Source organism: Aspergillus udagawae, assembly GCF_001078395.1.
Source record: "Aspergillus udagawae IFM 46973 DNA, scaffold_4, whole genome shotgun sequence".
Taxonomy (NCBI): domain Eukaryota; kingdom Fungi; phylum Ascomycota; class Eurotiomycetes; order Eurotiales; family Aspergillaceae; genus Aspergillus; species Aspergillus udagawae.
The window spans coordinates 731372-752608 of record NW_025091267.1 but is presented as its reverse complement, the minus strand read 5'-3'; the positions used below and the strand labels follow the sequence as shown (position 1 = coordinate 752608).

The 21237-nt window shown below is 51.7% G+C and overlaps 6 protein-coding genes across 6 annotated transcripts; 3 read left to right on the top strand and 3 right to left on the bottom strand.

The window, feature by feature from the left end:
• Nucleotides 1–49: 49 nt before the first annotated feature.
• On the top strand, nucleotides 50–946 carry Aud_005636 (uncharacterized protein; the record flags this gene model as incomplete). Its single annotated transcript, XM_043290560.1, has 1 exon — nucleotides 50–946. One exon carries the CDS (start codon nucleotides 50–52, stop codon nucleotides 944–946), a length of 897 nt encoding a protein of 298 aa, XP_043146495.1.
• A 3886-nt stretch (nucleotides 947–4832) lies between these two features.
• afeA (adenylate-forming enzyme AfeA) lies at nucleotides 4833–6805 on the bottom strand (the record flags this gene model as incomplete). Its single annotated transcript, XM_043290559.1, has 3 exons — nucleotides 4833–5226; nucleotides 5281–6383; nucleotides 6611–6805. 3 exons carry the CDS (start codon nucleotides 6803–6805, stop codon nucleotides 4833–4835), a joined length of 1692 nt encoding a protein of 563 aa, XP_043146494.1.
• A 2139-nt stretch (nucleotides 6806–8944) lies between these two features.
• Nucleotides 8945–10450, top strand: Aud_005634 (integral membrane protein TmpA; the record flags this gene model as incomplete). The annotated part of the gene is made up of 1 exon (XM_043290558.1): nucleotides 8945–10450. One exon carries the CDS (start codon nucleotides 8945–8947, stop codon nucleotides 10448–10450), a length of 1506 nt encoding a protein of 501 aa, XP_043146493.1.
• Nucleotides 10451–11315: 865 nt separating this feature from the next.
• Nucleotides 11316–12890, bottom strand: Aud_005633 (alpha-arrestin; the record flags this gene model as incomplete). The annotated part of the gene is made up of 1 exon (XM_043290557.1): nucleotides 11316–12890. The coding sequence occupies one exon, from the start codon at nucleotides 12888–12890 to the stop codon at nucleotides 11316–11318; it is 1575 nt and encodes a 524-aa protein (XP_043146492.1).
• Nucleotides 12891–17590: 4700 nt separating this feature from the next.
• On the top strand, nucleotides 17591–18582 carry Aud_005632 (PIG-L family deacetylase; the record flags this gene model as incomplete). The annotated part of the gene is made up of 2 exons (XM_043290556.1): nucleotides 17591–17828; nucleotides 17891–18582. 2 exons carry the CDS (start codon nucleotides 17591–17593, stop codon nucleotides 18580–18582), a joined length of 930 nt encoding a protein of 309 aa, XP_043146491.1.
• A 280-nt stretch (nucleotides 18583–18862) lies between these two features.
• On the bottom strand, nucleotides 18863–21076 carry Aud_005631 (uncharacterized protein; the record flags this gene model as incomplete). Its single annotated transcript, XM_043290555.1, has 1 exon — nucleotides 18863–21076. The coding sequence occupies one exon, from the start codon at nucleotides 21074–21076 to the stop codon at nucleotides 18863–18865; it is 2214 nt and encodes a 737-aa protein (XP_043146490.1).
• Between the last annotated feature and the right edge of the window lie 161 nt (nucleotides 21077–21237).

The window sequence follows — 21237 nt, the reverse complement described above, 5'->3', positions numbered from 1 at the left end:
ACCACGAGTCTACAGACTTGCAAACATTCCGAGTAGCACAGTAGCCAAAATGGAAGGGCCAAGGAATCGAAAACAGCGACGAGCAGCAGCAGGAACAGCCGCAGCTTCCACCCGTGACTCCTCGTTCGATCCATCTTCGATCCCTTTAGCCCATCCTCAAGAAACGTCCCCCGACGACGTACCGAAGCGAAGGACGTTGGTGGAACTCATTGCTGAGAGACAAAATGAGATCTTGGCCAAAGAACAGAGGGACACTGCAAAGTCGGGTCCAGAAACGCAATTCATGACCGTGGATCCGTTATCTGGCAAGATTTCCCAGTTCAACCCTTCAATGCTGTCGTCAAAGGAACAAAGCGATGAGAAGGACCGGGCAGGACCAGCGACTGAGGGCTCGCAGATCGAGCCGAACGCAGCAGACGACGGCGTTGATGAACCGATTCCCCCATTAATCGACACGCTCCTGCTCTCCGTACCACTGACGACATTACACCTTACGCTGGCCTACCTGGCGGCTCACCAATACGCGGAAACGATCGTGTTGGAAAAGCTCCTGCGCGAGTCTGCATTTATTGCATTTCCCATGCTGACGCTGCTCGTCCATCTTGCTCATGGACACGTCGTATCAGTGCACAGAGGAAATAAGAAGCAGGAGAAAATCTCGCTCTTCCCTTGGTCTCAAGACAAGCTCACGCTTTCATTCGTTCGGAAGCTGCTTTTCCCCCCGAGTCTGCGGACAATGGCGTTCTTGCCTGTTGCCGTGCTCCTGGGAACCAAGCTGATGACTATGACCAACGAGGATCCATACTATGCTGTTATGAAGCAAGCCCCTGCCATCGGAACTTTATGGGTGTGGAGCATTCTGGAAATTCCAGTGGGCGCAGCTGCTTTAGGCGCACTGGGGCCGTTGATATGGGGTGTCTGGTGGAAAGGATACGGTATCTTTTAAGCCACAAAGGCCAGGGCAATGTCGCATCATCGTTCCCTACGCATTCTACGGCCGCGGTTTGAAGAGAAGTGAAATGCTAGCCCGGTATATTCTATCCTTGAAGAAGCCTGTTACAATTCCGCTGTCGGCTACTCCTTGGAGTTGTTCATGACTGGCTTCGATTGCCAGGATCTTCTGGGATGATCCCGGCACAGGCGCGCCTCCCATGTCAGGGCGTCAGCAGTCACATCGACTCAGACCGCAACGGCGACGTGGTACTTTGCATAAGCGAGCTCGTTTTTGCTGGTGCTGCGAAGCAATCCAATTGTTTGAAGACACGGCATAACACCCCGCCGAGCTCTAGCTGGGCGTTAGCAGCAATCACGTTTCACCGCATTCGCGCCCGTCTAAAGGCCGGATATGGCACCAGCATGTACATACATAATGTGAAAGCCGCTCTACTGAAGCACCGCTCGAACTTGAAACTTAACCAATGTCTACCGTGCAATATGCCCCATGCAAAGTTCTGATCCTTCAGTCCATGTCACCGTTATGAGGCTGCGGTTCGGAATCAAATATTGGAGATGAAGGGTCAGAACATAACTCGCTCCAAATGCTGCTGGGCAATTCCAACTTGTTTTCTTGAGTTGTCACATCACAAGATGAGGGTAGATCCTCGAGGATTATTCCGACCGCGTATTCGCGCTAATGCTCACTGCTTGAGGCCAGGAAAGCATACGAATGGCGAGAAAACCACACTACTGTATAGCACTCAGGGGTTTGCATGTCGTCGAGGTGTATAGGACAGGTCTCCCGATCCTGGTTGACTGGAGGAGAATCACTACGACGTGCGGCCAAAGTGAGTCGCTCCGTCCATTCTCCTGACTAGGATGTTCTTGACACAAATGCGGGGAGGTTACCAGCGACATTGGGATTTGCGAGACCAGTACGTCACTTGATGTGAGATTGCCGCGACTGGGGAGTTCATTGCAAAGCGTGTGCAGCACATGTTCGTTCAGTTGACCAACCTCTTTAAAGTATTGCAACCTGCGGTTGCTGCCCGAGGGCGCTATGCCTTCTGGAGGTGAACGCATGGCTGACCTGGGAATGCGTCACTCTAGACAAAGAATGACCGCGATGGGTTGTCTATCGGGGCACCTCGTCAGGTACCCAAGAAAATGCCAGTCCTAGCAGAAAATAGCGTCCATGATACCGGCCGGCGAAAGGTGTCTACACTCCCTGAGCTCAAATGTCAGAAATCGGGCAACTCCAGGACGAACGGCTATAGCGATTCGCAAAATTATCAAGGCACCACCTTGACGGACTTGTTTGTTCGCTTCTTAGGCTGCATTGATGCATGAACCATTCAGGATATTTGCCAATGCAGTTCGCTCCACGAGGATGATGCACTATCCTCGACCTGCCCCTTTGGGACGTTCTATAATTTGAAGCGAGGCTTTTGGCCGGCTGGTCTCTTGCTGATCAAGGCTGCTGGGTTCTTGAAGGATCAATGATTTGCTTAACTGGAGACACTTGTCAAGCGCGTCTTTGCAAAGGATGATCTTTGAGATCGAGGACTCGGAGGCCTGTCTTCGCCCAACGCTGGTCGGCGCTGAACCAAGGCCACCATGACGTCGATGATGAGGGGTTGACCATTTGTTGTAACCCACATATCCCGTGTTCTATGCCTCTGGCCTAAAAGAATTGATAATCTACTACGCTATCATCCCATGTCGCCCGTAGCGCGGGATACTAGATGAGGAGAGGCGGTGACCACTGCCCAGTGAACCGTGTCTATTGCCGCATCGGGTCACAGGCATATCAGCCGAATGATCGTCACTCAAGATCTCGCACACTTTGATGACCAGACCAGATGTCGCGATACCAGTGTCCGGCGAAGGCCTGTGGTTAATATGGCGCCACCGGAATGATTGCATTGACTCAGAAAAATGTATGACCTCGGCTCGATTTTGAAAGATGTCTCGACGGGTGGCTGGTGAGCCTGCGCCACAAGGTGGAGATTGCAACAACTATTTGCGCTAAAAGTCAATAGTGCCGGCGTCAGACACCCATTCAGAATTCAGATCGGACTCCAGACAGAGGAAGAAAAAGCAAAGAGCTGAACCCATCGGTCGGCTCAGTTGACCTCGTTTGCCGGTCGATCGATAGGATTCTTGACACGGGCTCATGGCGATCCTCGGTCAAGTTCCCTCCGCTGTTTATTCGAGTAGATTGTTGGCACAAAGTGGCAACTCTAATTACATCGATGCACCTGGTCGTATGGTCGAGGCATGAGATAAAGTGTCGATCAATCTATTCCGCTCAGTATGACATTAGGCCGATCATCCATCGATCAGATATCATTCGATTGGCGTTATATGATTGTACCCAATCGAATGAGTTGACTGGACGTCACGGTGGCAGGAGTTGATCAGCAGTCGTTCTAGGCGCCAATTGCACCATTTTCGACCATTTTCGAAAACAATCGAAGCAAGAAGAGTCAAAACAGGATGCAGAGGGAAGAGAAGCAAGGGTAGTACTCCGTACACATGACGGTCTACTCATGCATAGAGGCCAAAGTACTCCGTACAATATACCCAAAGCGGCAAGGCGAAGCTTGCGGTCGAGCCCGTTACTCAATCGTATTATATCTCGTGCGCATGAAAAATTAAAGCCATAAATCCAGGTATGCGCTGTAAGCCAGTAGATTTTGTACGACACAGAGGCGACAACTATGTGAACACCACCAAGCGAATGACTGACCAATGTTCGAGATCTGGATACAGAGCGTATTGTAAACCATCGCAGACTCACTACTTTGCGAGCATGATTGGCCATCTCGAGGGAGCATTTCACATGTTGTGTTCCCAAAAGTACCTTTGTTTGGTTACTCGGATCTTTTCAGAACCTGTTTCTTTGGAATCCAGCTGACAATACGATACGCACATGCCTCCATGGCCATAAACCAAGTCCAACATGCTCAAGGCCGTGGCAGAAAGCCATGGTCATGCATCGTAACCGTGCATGTCATGAACTAATGCCTGAGGATTACAAAAGAGTAGGTACCTTGCTTCCTGCATCGCGCTTCGCATGCGATTTCGCATTCTGTACCAAGATCCGTTCTAGAAGAATAGGATCCCACTTTTCAACGGAATCTCACCGTCCTCTCGGCCCAGTCATGCCAATTTACTCTGTGTATATTATCGGTGAGCCAGAACTCTACCTGATAATTAGGGTTTGCGCACTCTCAAGCCTCGACTAAATAGACTGTATCACACGTACGTGAGGGAGGAATTTTCTACCTGACACATGCACGGTGCATGCACCGTGCATAAGCTTATGATGCAAGGGGAGCATACTGCATCTCAACGAGAACCTACAGAGGAAGTTCTACGCATCATGTTCGCAATAGCCCGTACAGGCGGTGACTGGGATTTTAGACAAAGAAATGGGCTGCGCCACATCTTGGTCCGGCCAGCCGAGCCGAGATTTGCGGCCGCACGCCAGGATCACTGGGAAAAGTAAAAAGACAACACTAAGGTAAGCGTGCGGGGCCAGAACCCACAATGACAAATTCTGGATTTTGGGGACGAGATCGCAGGTTTCATTGGTTGGATATACTGGATTTCAATTTTGGTTGAGAGTTAGAGCCTTTGGAGATACTCAGTGGACATGGTATGGTTCGGTGTCATTTTAATCATCTATCCTGATGTAGGAGTAGTGCGACTGTCCAAGTAACTAGGTACTCTGTACGTAAGTACGTATATCCAAAGAAGTAAAAACCAATCAAAACAATCCCATCAGCGCCTGTACCTATGCCTTATGCCCACGCCTGTTGACCGTAGCCCTGGAAAACTGCAAAAAAAAAAAAGTCAAAAGTGAAAAAAGTGCCTGGTCGCGTAGTGAACTAGACGGCGACACGTCCCTTGTGCACCAACCCCAACCCCCCCAGTCCACTAGCGGCTCCCCTGAACCGCGCCAGCAGACTGGACACCATGTCGCGGTACGTGTTCATCTGCGACAGCTTGAAGCGCTGGATTTTCCCGCTGGCCGTGCGGGGGATCTCCTCCACAAAGACAATCCCCCCGTCTAGCGCCTTGTAGCTGGCCAGTTGACGGCGTGCAAACTGGTAGACCTCTTCCGCTGTCAGCCGATTTGCAGACGGTCCCTTCGCCCTAACCACGAAGGCGCGGGGCAATTCTGTACTGCCGTCTTTGGAGGTGACGCCTGTGACGGCGGCGTCTTCGATACACGGGTGTTTGAGGAGGACCGCTTCGAGTTCAGCGGGGGCAACTTGCCATCTACGTCCAAGTTAGCATTAACAGGCGGAACGAGGAGAAAAACAGTAAACTTACCCTCTCACTTTGATGAGTTCCTTGGTTCGTCCAACGATAAAGTACTGCCCGTTCTGGACATATGCCACATCGCCGGTCCGGAACCAGCCATACGCATCTTTGGCATCGTTGCGTCCCTTGTAGCTCATCAGCACCCCGGCCCCGCGCACATACAACTCCCCCGGTCGAGACTCCCCCTGCACCACGTTGCCGTCCTGACCGACCAGCCGCACCTCGTACCCAGGTAACAGACGTCCAATACTTCCGGGGTTCCCCTGCTCGCCGTATCGGGTCTGGAAAACGACCCCGACCTCGGTCATACCCCAGAGCTGCGTCGCGCGGGCGTGCGGGTGCAGCAGCCGCTGGAATTGCTCCATCGACGGGCCGTCGATGGGCGCACCCGCGACGCCGACGTACCGCAGCGTTCCCATGTAGTCTGCGATCGGGGGAGCACTGCGATTGAAAACATGGATCATGGCGGGGACCATGTAGGTCTCCGTGATCTGGTAGTGGTAGATGGCGGCGACATACTGGGTCAGCTCGAAGCGCGGGAGGACGAAGAGCGGCTGGCCGTAGCGGATGGGGAAGATGTGCGTCCACAGCGACCCGAACAGATGGAACATAGGCAGAGAGATGAGCCGTGTAACTACGTAGGGGACATCATAGTTGATGCTGAGGTGATGTGATACGATTGCATGGTGCGAAAGGAGGGCTCCTTTGGGCAGGCCGCCCGTCCCGCTGGTGGAGAACATGGCGGCCGGCGTCGACTTTGCGATCGCCGGGTCATTGAAAGAAACCCAGTCGTTCTCCCCATAGCTGAGCAGTTGCGCGAAATTCAGATACACAGCGTCGCTGTCAGGAATCAAGGCCAGCAGACCCGACAAAAGCAACTGGGCGATGTGGTTGGGAGCGTATTCATCCAACAAACACACCTGGCTCGGGAGCATCCCACGGGCGGCGGAGACGCTGAGGACGTTGGGGAGCGCATCGCGCGACGTAATGATCAGCTTCGGGTCTGCCAATTGCAGGATATGCTCGAGTTCTTGAGGTTGGCTGCGGGAATTGGAGCCCATGAACACACCGCCAGCGCCGATGATAGCGAAAAATAGTGCGGGGTATATGATCTACATGCAGGAGAAATCATTAGTCCATTAGTCCGCCGCAAAAGAATGTAAGAACGACAAAGCTTAAGCTCCAACAAAGTACAAAACCGGAAGGACGGAAGGAGGCGTAAAACTCGGTGAGAGCAGTGTGGGTTTGCAGGACTCCGTACAGAATTTCCCAAGTGGACCAATACGCAGTCTCCGCGCTGCACATGATGAGCCTTGAGTCCGGCTATGAGTGTTCTTACCAGCAGCCGAAACTGACTGGCATTGAGTGAACGCGAGGGGTCTTGGGCGTCTATGAAGATCGGTCGCCGCTGGTCATACTGGTTGGGGCCGTCGAAGCAAAAGGTCAACAAGTCGGTGTATACATGGTGAGCCTCAGGACTTGGACCGCGAGCTCCTGGCCCGGGAATTGCCGACGACCTTTCCCAGAGACCCATCTCCAAGTATTGGACAAGAAAAGCAAATTGGAGGAGGAGGAACAAATGTATAGGAGCTAAAGGGTGGTGAATCTGGGTGTCCTCGCTTGTAGAGCCGGCGAAGCAAACCTGATGAAGATGCGAAGAAAAATTCTATCCTTTCTGCTCCATGGGGAGACGCAGTGATAAATAGCTTGCCATTTGCATTTTGAATCTCCTATTTCAAATCTTTAGACAGTTGTCACGATGAAGTGATCCTATGCGATAATTCCAATTTCCTTGACGCGAGATCTCCATGATTTGGAATTGCCAGCAGGCGTGGCGCAAACACCCAAACACCGTCGGTATCAGCCTCGATCTTAGTCTAAAACACCGAAAATTAGATTGATAATCCCGGCTTATGATTAAAATAATCAAATCACCAGGACGAGACTCAGATCAGCGCCTCACTGATCGTCCTTGACCGACGCTTGGGAGAGGCTGCAGCGAATGAACACACTCGGTGAAGCATTCAGATCGCAGCGGGGTGGGTCAGTACAAAAGAAAAAAAGTAAAAAAAAAAAATGCAATAGATTTCTAGACTAATCTCTGTTCTTGGTAGTTACTAGTAAGGTAGTAGACTAGCAGTAGTAGCGTTGATATTCAGACGAACATGTTCAGACTTAGGCTGGACTGTTCTGGGATCGTCCTGTGACTCCATAACTTTATCGAGCCAATCTCTGAGCACGAGTGCCTCCTCTCCCCCCATCTCACATCACTCCATCACTCCAGCGACTTCGACTTCATCCTATCTGGACTCCATTTACCCTTTCAGCCGGTCCGTCACCGTCATTTCTTAGCACTCTGGCAATCTCTGGTATCCACTTTTTTCTTGTTGTGTTCCCTGTCCTTAGTCCACAGGTCATTCCATTGTCCAGCTGAACCCCAACGCTATCTTCTCTTCTCCTCCCCATTTAGGACCCTTAGTAGTGGCCTCGGCTGTGTCTACCAGTCATACCATCGCTTTCGATGAACCTCTAGAAAACGAGTTGCAGAAGCCATCAAGGGGTGATCTACATTCCACAGGACCCCCCTTCCCACGCCATGCTCGTTCAGATCCGTGATCCATGTCAGCCTGACGTGCCGTCGATCAGATCCCGGATATCCGTGCAGGATTTGCTCGCATTGACTCCCAATGTGGATAGACGGCTCATCAAAGTGACTTTGGCTCGTTCCAAATTCGTGCCACTATCATTGTACCCACCACCCACGGGCTACAACCCACCGCTATACCCAGCCCAGCCAGCCGGCCAGCCAGCCCGCCCATTCGGAATGTGATGAAGTGATTCCACCAATGCCTCTCTGCCAGTGATCTTGGAGCAAGCATCTGTGCGCTGAGCTCCCAAAGTTTGCGTATTTGACGAACCTGTCAAGGGATCTGCAAGATCCTGCGTCGCCTGGCAACTCCGCCTGTCCGATGAGCGGGTTCGAATCCATTAATGGATCTTGGTATTTCTAACCCTTGAACGGGCTTGACCGGTGGACCATGCGAACGCCACTGATACTCACGTTCCTTACTGGCGCCCTGTTTTCAGACCAGGATTCTTCATGCAACCTTGACCGGGCTGCATGAGCCACTCAAGTCTGATATCTCTCCTCCTAAGCTGCGCTCATGCAGCCCGCGGTTCACCCAATTCGTCACCAGATGGTCGGCTTCCCCTCTCTGTGCCATTTGTCATTGGTTCCCTGATATGCCACTTTTGGGGAAAGAGGAGCTGAGGCAAGGGCGTCGTGATGCTGCCTTGGGCTGCTCATTGGTACAGCCCGTCGAGATGACTAGTGATGCGGAACGGAGCTCCGTACGGTGGTATCACATCCTCAGAGGATGGTGGATGGCGAAAAAGTTCAGTCTCTCACCGGAAGCTTGCCGAGGTCCATGCATGCGGCACAGTGCGGTAGCGGATGTCACGAACTTTACGGATGGTCTAGAGACTATTCGATTGTCTAATGTAGGCGCACAGTTCGGGCAATAGCCCCATCTGGGAAGATGTCATCGCAAATCAAGACTCAAAAGGCGCGCGGGTGCCGTCATACTACCGTGACTGTGTTGCTATCAAGTGTGATCTTCACTGTTCATACCTCTATACTACAGGTGCTGGCATCCTCCGCATCTTTCTATCCATGTCTTCATTTCACAAAAGCAACATGTCGTTGTCAGAGAAGAGTGAAATCTCAATACCTCCCCCTGCCAAGTGCAGTTCCCACTCATCAAATCCCAGCAACGTCACACTGGTCGACGTAGAGAAGGAGATTGCCAGAATCCTCGCCGAGAAAAATGGCTCGCCGAAGGACATTGACCTCGAAGCGCAGGCCGCTGCCCGCAAGAAGAGGCACACCTGCATCTCGTTCATCCGATACACAGCCCTCGACATCTACCGGCGTCTCTTCTCCCTAGTTTTCCTCGCCAACCTGGCTGTCTTCATTGCCGTCATGACCGCAGAGCGAAAGCTGCTGGCCCTTGTGAACGCTACGGCAGCCAACGTGCTTGCCTGTGGCCTGGCCCGGCAGCCGCTGGTGGTCAATGCCATTTTTGTCATTGTCTGCTCGATCCCGCGGTCCGCGCCGTTGCGGCTGCGTCGCATCGCGGCCAAAGTATACCACTATGGCGGGGTCCACAGTGGGTGCGGCATCGCTTCCTTCCTCTGGTATGCAGGCTTCGTTGGCCTGATGTCGAAGCAGTACTGGTCTGCAGCCGGTGAAGCGGGCAAAACCGCCTTCTCAGTCCTGCCTGTGGTCCTCTCCTACATCATCCTAGCCTTACTGCTCGCCATCATCCTTGTCGCTCACCCGGCCTTCCGCATGAAGAAGCATGACTATTTCGAGCTTACGCATCGCTTCTCCGCGTGGGTCGTGGTGATCCTCTTCGTCATTCTCCTGCTCGTCTTTTCCGACGAGGCCAGTCGCGCCGCCGGCCAACCGCTGGGCACCTTCCTTGTCCATCTCCCGGCTTTCTGGTTTCTCGTGCTTACAGTCCTCTCTATCATCCACCCCTGGCTTCTCCTCCGCAAAGTTCCCGTCTCTGGGGAAACTCTTTCCCCGCACGCGGTCAGGCTGCACATGAACCACACAAACACCTCCTTCGGCAAGGGTATCCAGCTAGCCACACACCCCTTGCAAGACTGGCACGGCTTTGCCACCTTCCCTGATCCCGACGGCCAAAGCTTCTCATGCCTGGTCTCAAAAGCAGGTGACTGGACTACCGCCCGCATAAAATGCCCCCCAAAACACATCTGGAAACGCGGCGTTCTCATCTACGGCTTCGCGTACGCCATGCGGGTCTTCAAGCGCGTCATCGTCGTCACAACGGGCTCAGGCATCGGTCCCTGCCTCTCCTTCCTCGGCGATGAGAATCGTCCCGCTCTCCGGGTGGTATGGCAAACCCGTTCCCCGCTCAGAACATACGGCCGGGACGTCTTCAACCTCGTAACCAAGCTGGATGCCGACCCTGTGATCATCGAGACAAATCAATCCGGGAGAGTAGATATGCTCCCCATCATCCGGAGGTTATACGCTGAATTTGAAGCCGAGGCCGTCTGCGTCATCAGCAACCCCGTCGTCACCAAGAGGGTCGTCTTCGACTTGGAGAGCGGGGGGATACCCGCCTTTGGGCCGATTTTCGATTCATGATGGATCATCCTTCCTCTTGATTGTATCAATTGCTTGTTATCTACCGAAGTTTGTTTGTTTTGGTGCCTAGGCGTACGCACGGAGTTCAGGGTGGTATGGAAAACCTGAGGCTTTTGGCTGCTAGTATATAGCGAATGCAGATATCAGATCGGATGTTCTTGGCTTAGAGTCAGCTCACCGGACTATGAATATTGATGATCACATTGGACATAACAAACTTGGGTCATCCGGTAGCTTCACTGCGTGCGATGCCTTTATCAATACATAGTCTAAACGTGGATAGCTGTAAGGGCTACCAGTCTGCAATTCCCCGATGATCAAGGGAGGCGTACTCGATCAAACGCATTTACTTTTGTTAGTTGTTGTTTACCTGTGGTCCATGGGCATTTAACTCGGAGCAGGACTGCCATACCTGCAGCAGACATCAACGCTACTGTTGTCTACCCATCCAGAATTACGGAAGCCTATAGGCACAGAGAAAACCGTAGCAAGAAAGCTTGAGCAATAGATTAGATTATGTACATCTGCACGTGGCTGTCATGATTGTTGAAAAAGACATGGAAGAAAAGTAAACGCCAGATCAGACGTGGGTATCATGCGAATCCATGGATGAAACTTTTTTTTTGTTGCCAACACCACCAGTAGGCATGCCACATAGAGCCATTAAGATAAAAGAAAAAGCGTTTATAACGCAAACAGTGCTCAAAACTCCTTTCCCCGTTGTATTGTATTGGTTTGCTCTTTTCCTTCATGAAGGAATCAATTTATCATTCCGTTCGTAAGTGTTCGTAACGTCATGAGGATGAATGGTCCGATAATGGATCCATGAGAATAGCAAGGACGACAAGTCATCAGATCGAGACGTTTAATGTTCGGATGCACGGGAATCAGCAGATAGACCGCGGCTTCGGCTTCCTGATTCCATTGGCTCTGCCGTCAGGTCGTCGGTGGTAAGTCGACTCCGCCCGCGGACCGAGCCAGCTGAGTCGCTGTCCAGATGCAGAGACTCCATCCGTTCCAGCTCTTCATAGTCTGGGAGGGACAGGGGAGATCCACGATAGTCCTCCATGATGCTGTTACCATCGAGCATTGTGTAGCCAGGAGGGCTTGCTGGCACGTCCTCGTACACAGGAGGCATTTCCTCATCCCAGCTGATGCCAAGCCCGCTTCTTTCAGTGACGTGCAAATGGAACTGCATACGGAGCACCCGTGCGGCGCCAGTAGGTGTGATCGAGCGTGTGTTGCGGTTGGGGCAGAACTCCTCAGCAACGATCAACTCGATCACCAGGTTGTGCTTGACCTCAAGGCCATTGGGAACCTCCAGGTCACACACTGGGTTGCAGGTAGGGTTGATGCTGGCTTCGAACTCCATGCTGATCTCGCCGCCAGCGGTGTCAAAATCTGTCTTCCAACCGTCCTTTTCTTCGTTGTGGCCGATAATGCGAGTCTCTTGGTGCAGGACACCCTTCCCTTCGCCACCAATCTTGTGAGCGTGCTTGGGGCAGGCTGTTGAGACAATTTTCTGATGCTCTTCAATGCGCCACATCATTTTGCGCAGACGCCAACGGGTTTGGGTCTCTTCGCCCTTATCCACGACGCCACTCAATGTCATTTGAACGGGGAATGTGCCAATGGGATGAACAACAGACGGAAGAACTATGCGGCCGGTGAGGTTTGTCGGCGGGAAGATGCGGATGGATGACTTGTCGTTGCCCGGGAGTATGGCGCGCTTGATGTGCAATGGCATTCTGTACGTGTACTCCTCGCCGTTGGTGCTGTGTGCGCGCGCAGAAAGGTAGTACTCAACCTGACCCAGCGACCCATTGCAGGACGCGGGCAAGTGACCGGGAACCAGATAGCTGAAGGGGAAATCATGCTCTCCGTGCTTGAGAGTGAGTGATTCTGTGAGGAAGTTCCAGCTGGTCAACTCTTCCGTCCGTGCTGCGCAGTTGGGGCATTCCCGTGATACAGGCTTCTTGGTAGTAATCTTGGTGAGCAGCTGCATATCGAACTTGTCCAGGGTGACTGCGTTGGCCTGCTCGGAGACTGTGATCCTCAAACGCCCAGAAAATAAAGCGCCCGTCGAGTTTGCAGGGTTTCCGTAGCAGACGAGGGGTGGAGATTCGACAATGACGTTCAGCTTGGCGGCAGCGGCGGTAATATCCTCCTTGCCGTAACGCTCCTTCGAGCGCGCTGACCTTCCATGGCTGCGCTTCTTCTCTTTGCTATGGTCTCTGTGAGGGTGAATCAGGTGGTCCATATTAAAGGACAGGCGACGCTCTGGAGACCTCGCTCGATCAGTGTGGGCGTGGGGTTTCTTGGGAGCCACCGTGGTGGTAGTAATCTCGTTGACGGATGAGGTTGAGGATGAATTCGAGTGAGAGGATAGAGAATGGAGAGCAGCGGGCCGAACAAAACTGGAAAGAAGACGGCCAGGCATCGTGAGTTTGTTCTCTGCCGATTTAGACCAGCTGAAGGGGTAGGGTCAATAGGCAGGCAGATGCGCCTATACTTAAGATCAAGCCCGGACCTTGGAATCTCGTGCTGGTGCGGTGCTGTTGCTACTGGTATGTAGTATCAACTCAGGATTCAGTTTGAGGGAGTTGAGAGGCGAGGATGGCAATCCACAACATGACACTATTGCAATTGAACTATAGCTTGTATGACGATTGCTTGGAAGATGCCTTGGAGGTGTGAAGGATGTATGAGGCGAGAGGCAAGAGTAGTAGAGCAACAATAGAAAAGGAGAATAGTGGGCGAGCAGCTCCCTTTGAATGAAAGCAGACAACCTTGATTTTATTAGCTCAGACTCAGAAAATGGATATACAACCCTTTTCTATTAAGATTTTTCTAGGAGGTTCCCACTTTGCATGTAACAACAGGTACCATTCATTGCATTGTGACGCCTTTTTTCTTTTTTTTTCTTTTTTGCCGATTTTTCTATTTTTTCTGAATGGGCCCCTCTCATGTCTCCGTCACATCGCCCAAGGAAGGCACAATCTAGTGGGTCGCGGCAGAAAAAGGCGTCATAGTGGGGTTTACCATACGATTTACCATACGTGACAATATTACAGTACCGCCAATTCGCCGAGCTAAAAAAAAGTTGTTGTCTCAGGGCATGAGTTTTGACTTATGGCCTGAGGCTTTCAACTTCGGTGAGTTTGACGACTGTGGTGTGGTCAATGACCCAGGTGATTACATCACGAATTTGTCTAGATGTTTACTATTATTATTTCACTATACCTCTTTATATCTGACTCACAATGGCACCGTTTTCAGCATGTTCAAGATTGATTGAGTTCCACGGAGAACCTGTAACAATCACGGGGAGATCCTCTTAATGCAACCACTCCGGCTTGTAAGTTTATCAGTATCCTTGATCATCAACTCTCGGACTCCGTCTAGGCTCTACGTAGCGGACGACTCGTAAACACAAGATCGGTGATCCATTGTCTCGCATCTCCCATGTGACTCCCAGCGTTCAATCATCTTTCAAAACATTGGCATATAATGCCCTTAGCCAAGGTACATACCCCGCAATCTGCAACGACGCCACGAATGCAGATTTTATGGTACATCGGGGAATTGGTTGATACTTCCTCTGCGTCTCTCTACACGCTACAATCATGTCCGAGAGCAAACACAGCAGATTCGAAGCACCGTGCGTAATGAGTCACAATGCGAGTGTTGGACCGGACCGGCGGTTATCAAACCCGGGATATCGTCAAGTTGGTTACGATTTCCGCTGGACTGAGTCGGGCCCATGGTGGATCTTGATAACCTTGTTGGAACCCTACGCGCGTATGAGGATACTTCTCTCGGCATAAGGACTATTAAGGTCCTCAAAACAGTATACGATTGTCATAGCGGAACCAAGGGTGTAATGGCTGAGTCAGGACGGTCTAGACATTCGATGCTCAGCAATTTCCAACACAATTGGTCCAGTATGTGTCTGGAATTAGTACTGCCACAACAACAAACACGCAAGTCGATGATGCGCAAACATGACCCAGCTACTCTGGATCCTTTGGACTAACCACAAATCGACAACACGAAGAGAAAGCATATGACACCTGACAACATGTTTTGTAGCAGGCCGATTATCCGTCCAGTAGGCCCGAAGGGACCGAAATCCAAGCCAAAAGTGCAAGCGCCTGACCAGGGGAGTTTTTTTAGCACGGCAGAAACGCTGGCTGTGGTGAAGGTCAGCTGCCGTCATCGAACCATCACGTGGCGTCATTCAGTGTTCTGGCGGCCCCTAGAGGCTAAGTCTTTGTACCAAAACGTCCAAAAAAATCAAGAGGTACGGAGAAATAGGAGCAGCTTAGTTTGGGCTCCCGGAGGCGGTCTAGCGTAAGGTTTCCTCTTTCCAGCAGTGACCGGCAACGATACACCGGGTTACAATACAATACGCCTCGACAAGGCGTAACGCTAGTTGAAGATCCTCTGGGACTGCACACCAAAGAGGGGCCACATCCAGAAAACGGAGCGAAGTTGCTAGACGAATCTACTAAAGCTAGACTGGGTTAGGCTTAGCGCCCAGGGAAAAAAGTTGAAAAATTTTTTACAGAATTTTCCTTTCGCTTGGGACCGGCTCGGTGAGGTTCCACATCTTTCCAGTTCTAGAAACCAGAGCCCAAAGGGAGAATTAGAAACGAGTGGCCCAATTTCGAAGACATAGAGGGGAAGAAGTCTCCAGATCATGAATGGCGAGGTATTGTTTCAACCACTATTGTCACTTCTCCTTTTGACATCCATTCTAGGCTAAGTAGCCGATAGACCAAACCGAGCCTACTGAAGGTGTCCGCGGAGGTCCAAATCAAAATTTCCCCGCACTGCATGTAATTCAAGATTTTGCGGGGGATCGCATCATGTGGCTTGTATTTGCTTTTCTCGGCTTCTTACTAGGGGGCAGGCGCTGCCTCATCATTCTGTTATCATCTTTCCTCATATTGTCTGAGAGTTGAGATTCGACTTCGGTTCTCAGGTTCATCAGAAGATGAATTTTGAAGATATCAAAAGTTTATTCACAACCTTGGTCTAGACAACCTAGCTGTCAAGAGTCAAGACCTGCTCTGTGCGCTGTCGGTCTGCAGGGAAAACTCTTCCCTGACGAATGGCTGTGCATCGCCGCCATACCAATTACCTAACAGATTCCTCTTCGCCCTCCCCATTGGAAGTCATCCTCCTTTTGCTCTCAATTTTACTGTCAATATAATCAGGGGTTATGACTCAAAATGAACAATGATCTGCTGGATCCGTCTGCATCCCGGCTAAATACTTGCTGAAGGCTGACTGATGACTGTCTTCCCGAGTCGCCAAAACTTTGAAGTCGGCTCAGGATCTTCATTCCGAGTGATACCACCATACCCGACTCGATCATGCCATCTAGTCGGATTGCTCACGGCAATGTGGTTCGTGACATCGGGGGCTGATCTACACTACCATTATTGATGCCGATGCTGATTCTAGTCATCCTGGCGCATTTACTAACTGATATAGTGCAAGTCCGATGGATATTTTATAGAGGGTCCCGTCCGGCGCAGAAGTTGCCCTTTCCGGAAGTTGAGAGTGACAGCTAGGACTGAGCCATATTGCCATTATGGGTCTGAGACTTCAAGTGGTACCATACAATTAGTTACTTATTCTGATACCGATGCTATCAAATCATAGCCACTATAGGAGACACGCTTTCGATGTCTTGTATATCATTTATAATCACATTCAAAACAAGTTCAGCCCAAGTCCACATTCTCATATCGGAGGACTGATGATCCTGGCGCATCTACCTGCTCTGTATGCGCACACTGGACAACCTCTTTGCAGTTTGCAACTCTCCGCGGGAAACTCCGACAGCAACTCTCAAAGGTATTTAATCGGATACTGCCCGGATTTGGCCTGCTGGTGGATTCCATTTACACGCATTGGACTATCCGAGTGGATTCCGTTTCTCACCTGCTTTATCGGAAATTTTTCATCGCGCATCACTAGGTCGAACCGGACCTTCTTATTGGTCTTTTCCCACAATTGCCTCAGTTTAGTTTATTTTCAACATAATTTTTCACACCATACAGTAGACTAATTCTTTTTCAATCCTGCCCCGTGCACCGTAAATCACTCATTTCATCAATCATCAGACGAATCTGGACCGTGGTTAGACGCGGACGGGACCTGACTTGGAACCATCAATTTTCCTTCTTTGGGTCAATTGGCGGAGGCCGCCGATGGCTTCTCAAGCGACTCATGTCGGTACGCCGTGATGACAGAGCGATATCGGTTAACTAACTACCTGATGAATGGTCTCAGCACATTACGCGGAAGATCATGCCATTAGCTGGAGTTATGGGCAACTTCTATCAGACTATTGTCTAATATTGTGTCATTTTTGCCATTGTCTTCCTCATTGGCAATTTTGATAGTTGTCATTACGTCGGAGAGGAGGCCTCTATGCACTTCGGATCTCAGCTAGGAAATCGGCGACCTCGATATTATGTCCCTTTCAGTCTCCGAAAATGACGGCGATTGTAGGTCTGTTTACTTTTATATCTCATGAAGGTCATTCAAGCTGCATCTAACCCTTACAAAAACCACTGTTCCGTGATCAGTTTGCGCTACCAAGAATGGAACCTCTCAATGCGCGGTTAATACTGGCAGTTATATCGCACATAAAAAAGTAAAGCCAGTATACACTGTATAGACGCACTAACCTTGCATCAAGCGAAGTCGAAGGATTGAAGCAGTCACAAGAGTCCAATGTCATGATCACGTGACCTTATCCGCAGATCGCCAGGGGAACGTATCTGGAGTTGCACCAAGAGCCAGATCGCTTCCCCTTTTCATTTGTGCCACCGTGTCTATTTGCCATTGGGCGATCGACTCTCGCCCCTGTGGAACATCAGCTCAGTCTTTGGATTCATGTGGTTTACTATCATTGCTGAGGATAGCAGACAGAGAATGAGAAGCTGAGACTGACCGGTGGAGCTGATGATGCGGAATCCCCACCTGCAATCCGCAAACGTCTGAGCTGACACCGACAGCTTTGCATTACATCAATTGAACCTCAGGTTGCGGGGCAGGTCAATTGATCTTGCGCATAATTGAACAGCTGCAGAGCTTTATTCTCCTCAAATCCTCCCTACCATGCTCACCGCGTCGCTGGTGACATGGGGCCTGACCCTCTCCGCCATCTTCCTCTTCTGGACCCTCTCCTCAACCAGCTCGTCTCCCTTTGCGCGCAACTTCCCCCGTCTCCTCAACAAACGGATATGCCTGCTAATCGCCCACCCGGACGATGAGGCCATGTTCTTCTCCCCCACGGTGCTGGCATTGACCAAACCGGAGCTGGGGAATCATGTGAAGATCCTCTGTCTGAGCAGCGGTACGCTTCCCCCAACCCCGCGCGCTCTCCCCGATCAAACTCCCTAACCCAGATCCCCTCAGGAGACGCCGACGGCCTCGGCCACATCCGCAAAAAGGAGCTCCAACAGAGCGCCAAACACCTCGGCCTCCGCGCCGAGTCCGACGTTTTCATCATCGACGACCCCGGCCGCTTCCCAGATAGCATGACAGCCACCTGGTCCGAGAGCGATGTCTCCTCGTTGCTGGCTTCCGCCTTCGCCCCCGATCTCGCCTCGCAGTCGCAGTCGCAGTCTCAGTCGTCCTCATCCGCTGCCAGGAAACGAGTGGCTGGAACGGGCGCCCCGACCGCAACCATCGACGTCTTGATCACCTTCGATAAACATGGTATCAGCAACCACCCCAACCACCGCTCGTTGTACCACGGCGCTGTGCATTTCCTCCGTGTCCTGATGAAGGACAAGGCCGGGTATACGTGCCCCGTGACGCTGTACACGCTTACCACGACGAGTATCCTACGGAAGTACATTGGGGTCCTGGATGCGCCGTGGACGATGGCGAGCGGGGCGCTGGGGTCGATCTTTGCTGGTGCGGCCAAGGGTGGGAAGGATGATATGCCGGGTAAACTGCTCTTCATCAGTTCTGTGGATGAGTATATCCGCGCGCAGGCGGCTATGGTCAAGGCTCATAAGAGTCAGATGGTCTGGTTTCGGTATGGGTGGATTACGCTGGGGAGGTATATGGTTGTTAATGATTTGAGGAGGGTGAGCGTATGACTGTGTATAATCTCCGTTGTGGGAGCCGATTTCGATTGTATCTACTTGTATATTTGCACAAATGGGTATCGGATTAACATCAGGACACCGATTGACAAGAAAAAATAAAAAATGGACGATGACATGAAAAGTGGTATCGGTGATCTTTAAGCAGAACACGGCATACATACGCTATGAAGGGGGTATATGGTAAGCATCTGGAGCTGAAGAATAGAAAAAAACAGCATGGTCCAGGTCGAGATGGATTGTACAAGTAAGGCGCCGTAACATGAGCGGTCACTCAAGCAACAACGAGAGGACCAGTTGTGGGCTCAAAGACATCCTCGTCGTCCGCAGTCCACCCAGGCGGCCTCTGCGAGGGGGGCTCCGTTTCCGCAGCATGAGGCAAAGCTCCAGCCCGTTCGTCCACCACGTCGGCTTCAACTGCTCCTTCTAAGACAGGTCTCCGTCTCACTGGGTTGGCAAGCCGTTTTGTCACTCCCGAGAACAACCGCGCAAGAGCAGGGGCCGCCATTTCTCGCAATTTAGCAGGGTAGCGCGCCCAGAAGAAGTCGTCGTCGAGTTCCCGGGCGTCTTCGTCGAGGACCAGGCCGTTGTCGACGGTCGGCCGGCGGACTGGTACCCTCTTGTGTATGTTGAGTAGGGGATCGCCCCAGCAAGTTTCTCCGTGGAATTGGACGTCTCCGCCTCTGATCTGAACGGAAACTGATTCGGGAAGGAAGTCCTGCCACTCTTCAATCACGCGGGGAAGTAGTTGACTCTCCCAAATAGGGTTGTCGCGGCCGACCCAGCGAGGGTGTATGATGAGCAATTTCGCCAGGCGTTCCATGATGATGGTCTGCTGGGCAGTGCGCATGCGAAGAACGTCGTATGCATGCACTGCCTCGGCAAATGCTCGAGACTGGAGCAGTGTGAGGTCGAACCACGGCTCGCCGGGTTGCGAGGCTCTCGCCTCCGATTGAGGTGGACCCAGGTAGTTTTCGACGATCGCTCGGGCCGTTCGGCGTTTGCGTCGGGTCTCTTCGAGAATCGCGTATGCTGACTCCATGTACTGCCTGAAATCTGATAGCTTGGCCTGATCCCACGCTGTTTTGGCCAGGATTTGGTAGATCTCCACGGTGGGCTGGACGTGGAAAGGCTCCGACTTCATGGTTTGGACCGCGGCGGTTAGAAACTCATATGGAACCTTCCCTTTTGCATTGCGCTGGGCATCCTGACCGAAACGGGGGCGAGAAAGTACGAAGGACCGCTCGAGTAGCTCTTGCCAGACCTCTTCTGGGACCGGAATGTCGTAAGAGCTGGATATGAAGCTGATTGCCCGCATGGCTCCGGAAATGTCGTTGTTATTGCCAAAGGCGTGTGCGACGGCGAACAAGAGGCGACTACTTGGATACAGAGGCGATGAACGATCGTATTCCCTGGGACGAGGGAGAGTGGATGGGTCTCCCTGCGCCGCCAGGGCGTCAATGTCGACGTTCCAAACCGTCTTCAACACGTGCTTCATTGTTGACACGTTTCCCACCCTGCAAGCCGCCAGAATCACATTCACGTAAGTAGCCTCGTCGCCCGAAGTGCCTTCTTCTGTCATCTCGCTCAAAATTTGCATGACCTCCTTACGGACGCTGCGGTTGGCAGTCCCATAGCCTTTCCATCCCAAGTTTGGGTCGTCGAAGCGTCGCTTACGGTAAGCGAACGGCGTTATTCGCAGATGGTACTTCTCTCGACCAGTGTAGGCCCCATTCCAAATCTTGGCTTCCATGTAGTAATTGTAGCAATGCACATCAGGGATAACGTCGTCCTGAATCATGGCATGCCATACATGGTCAGCCATCAGCGCATCTCCGGTAGACCGTGCACAGTCCAGGAGATGGGTGTACTCTGCCAGCCCAAGTGTGTGACCCGCCGACCGTCTGATCGAGACGACCGAGGCAAGATTGCAAGCAAACTTATCGAAGATTCTGTCCAATTGCCGGTAACCTTTGAGCGCTACGGCAGACGGATGCAACGCGCGATAAATCGCTCGAAACGGATCAATAAAGTAGGCAGGAGACAGCAAGCGAAAGACTTCTACAAAGGTGCTCTCAGGTAACGATCCAACGACGACTTCAAACTTGGGATCGAGTAATGCGTTCATGACCAGGTCCGGTTGACCCTCTCGGACAATCGAGAAGAATGCATCTTCGAGCTCTTTTGGCACTGTCTTCTGTGCTTCAGCATGGTCACCCGGTGACACGCTGACTGTGCTCAGCGTAGATCTGATTGCGTGAAATTGAGACAATAGTTGTGCATTCTCCCGGTGATAACCTGGAGTTCTTTGATGATTCTGATGGTGATCGAGATGCTGCTCCAGATGTTCTGGATATTCAGGATCGATGAATGAATCTGGATGGCTTGCCAGGGACCGTCTCTGGCAAAGCGTGGGCCTGGGAGCGGAGCCCGTCAGTCGGGAGGACCCATAAGAGCGCCCGTAGCGGCTGATAATGGATCGAAACATGAAGAGCAGACCACGTGAGAGGGTATAGTTCGCTGATATCAAGGCGCTTTCATGGGCCCTAATTTTGCAGCAATTTATTCTGATGAAATTGGGAGATTTTAGAGAAGATAAGAGATGAAAAGACCAAAGAATGTTAGAAAAGGACACTCTCTAAGTCGCGA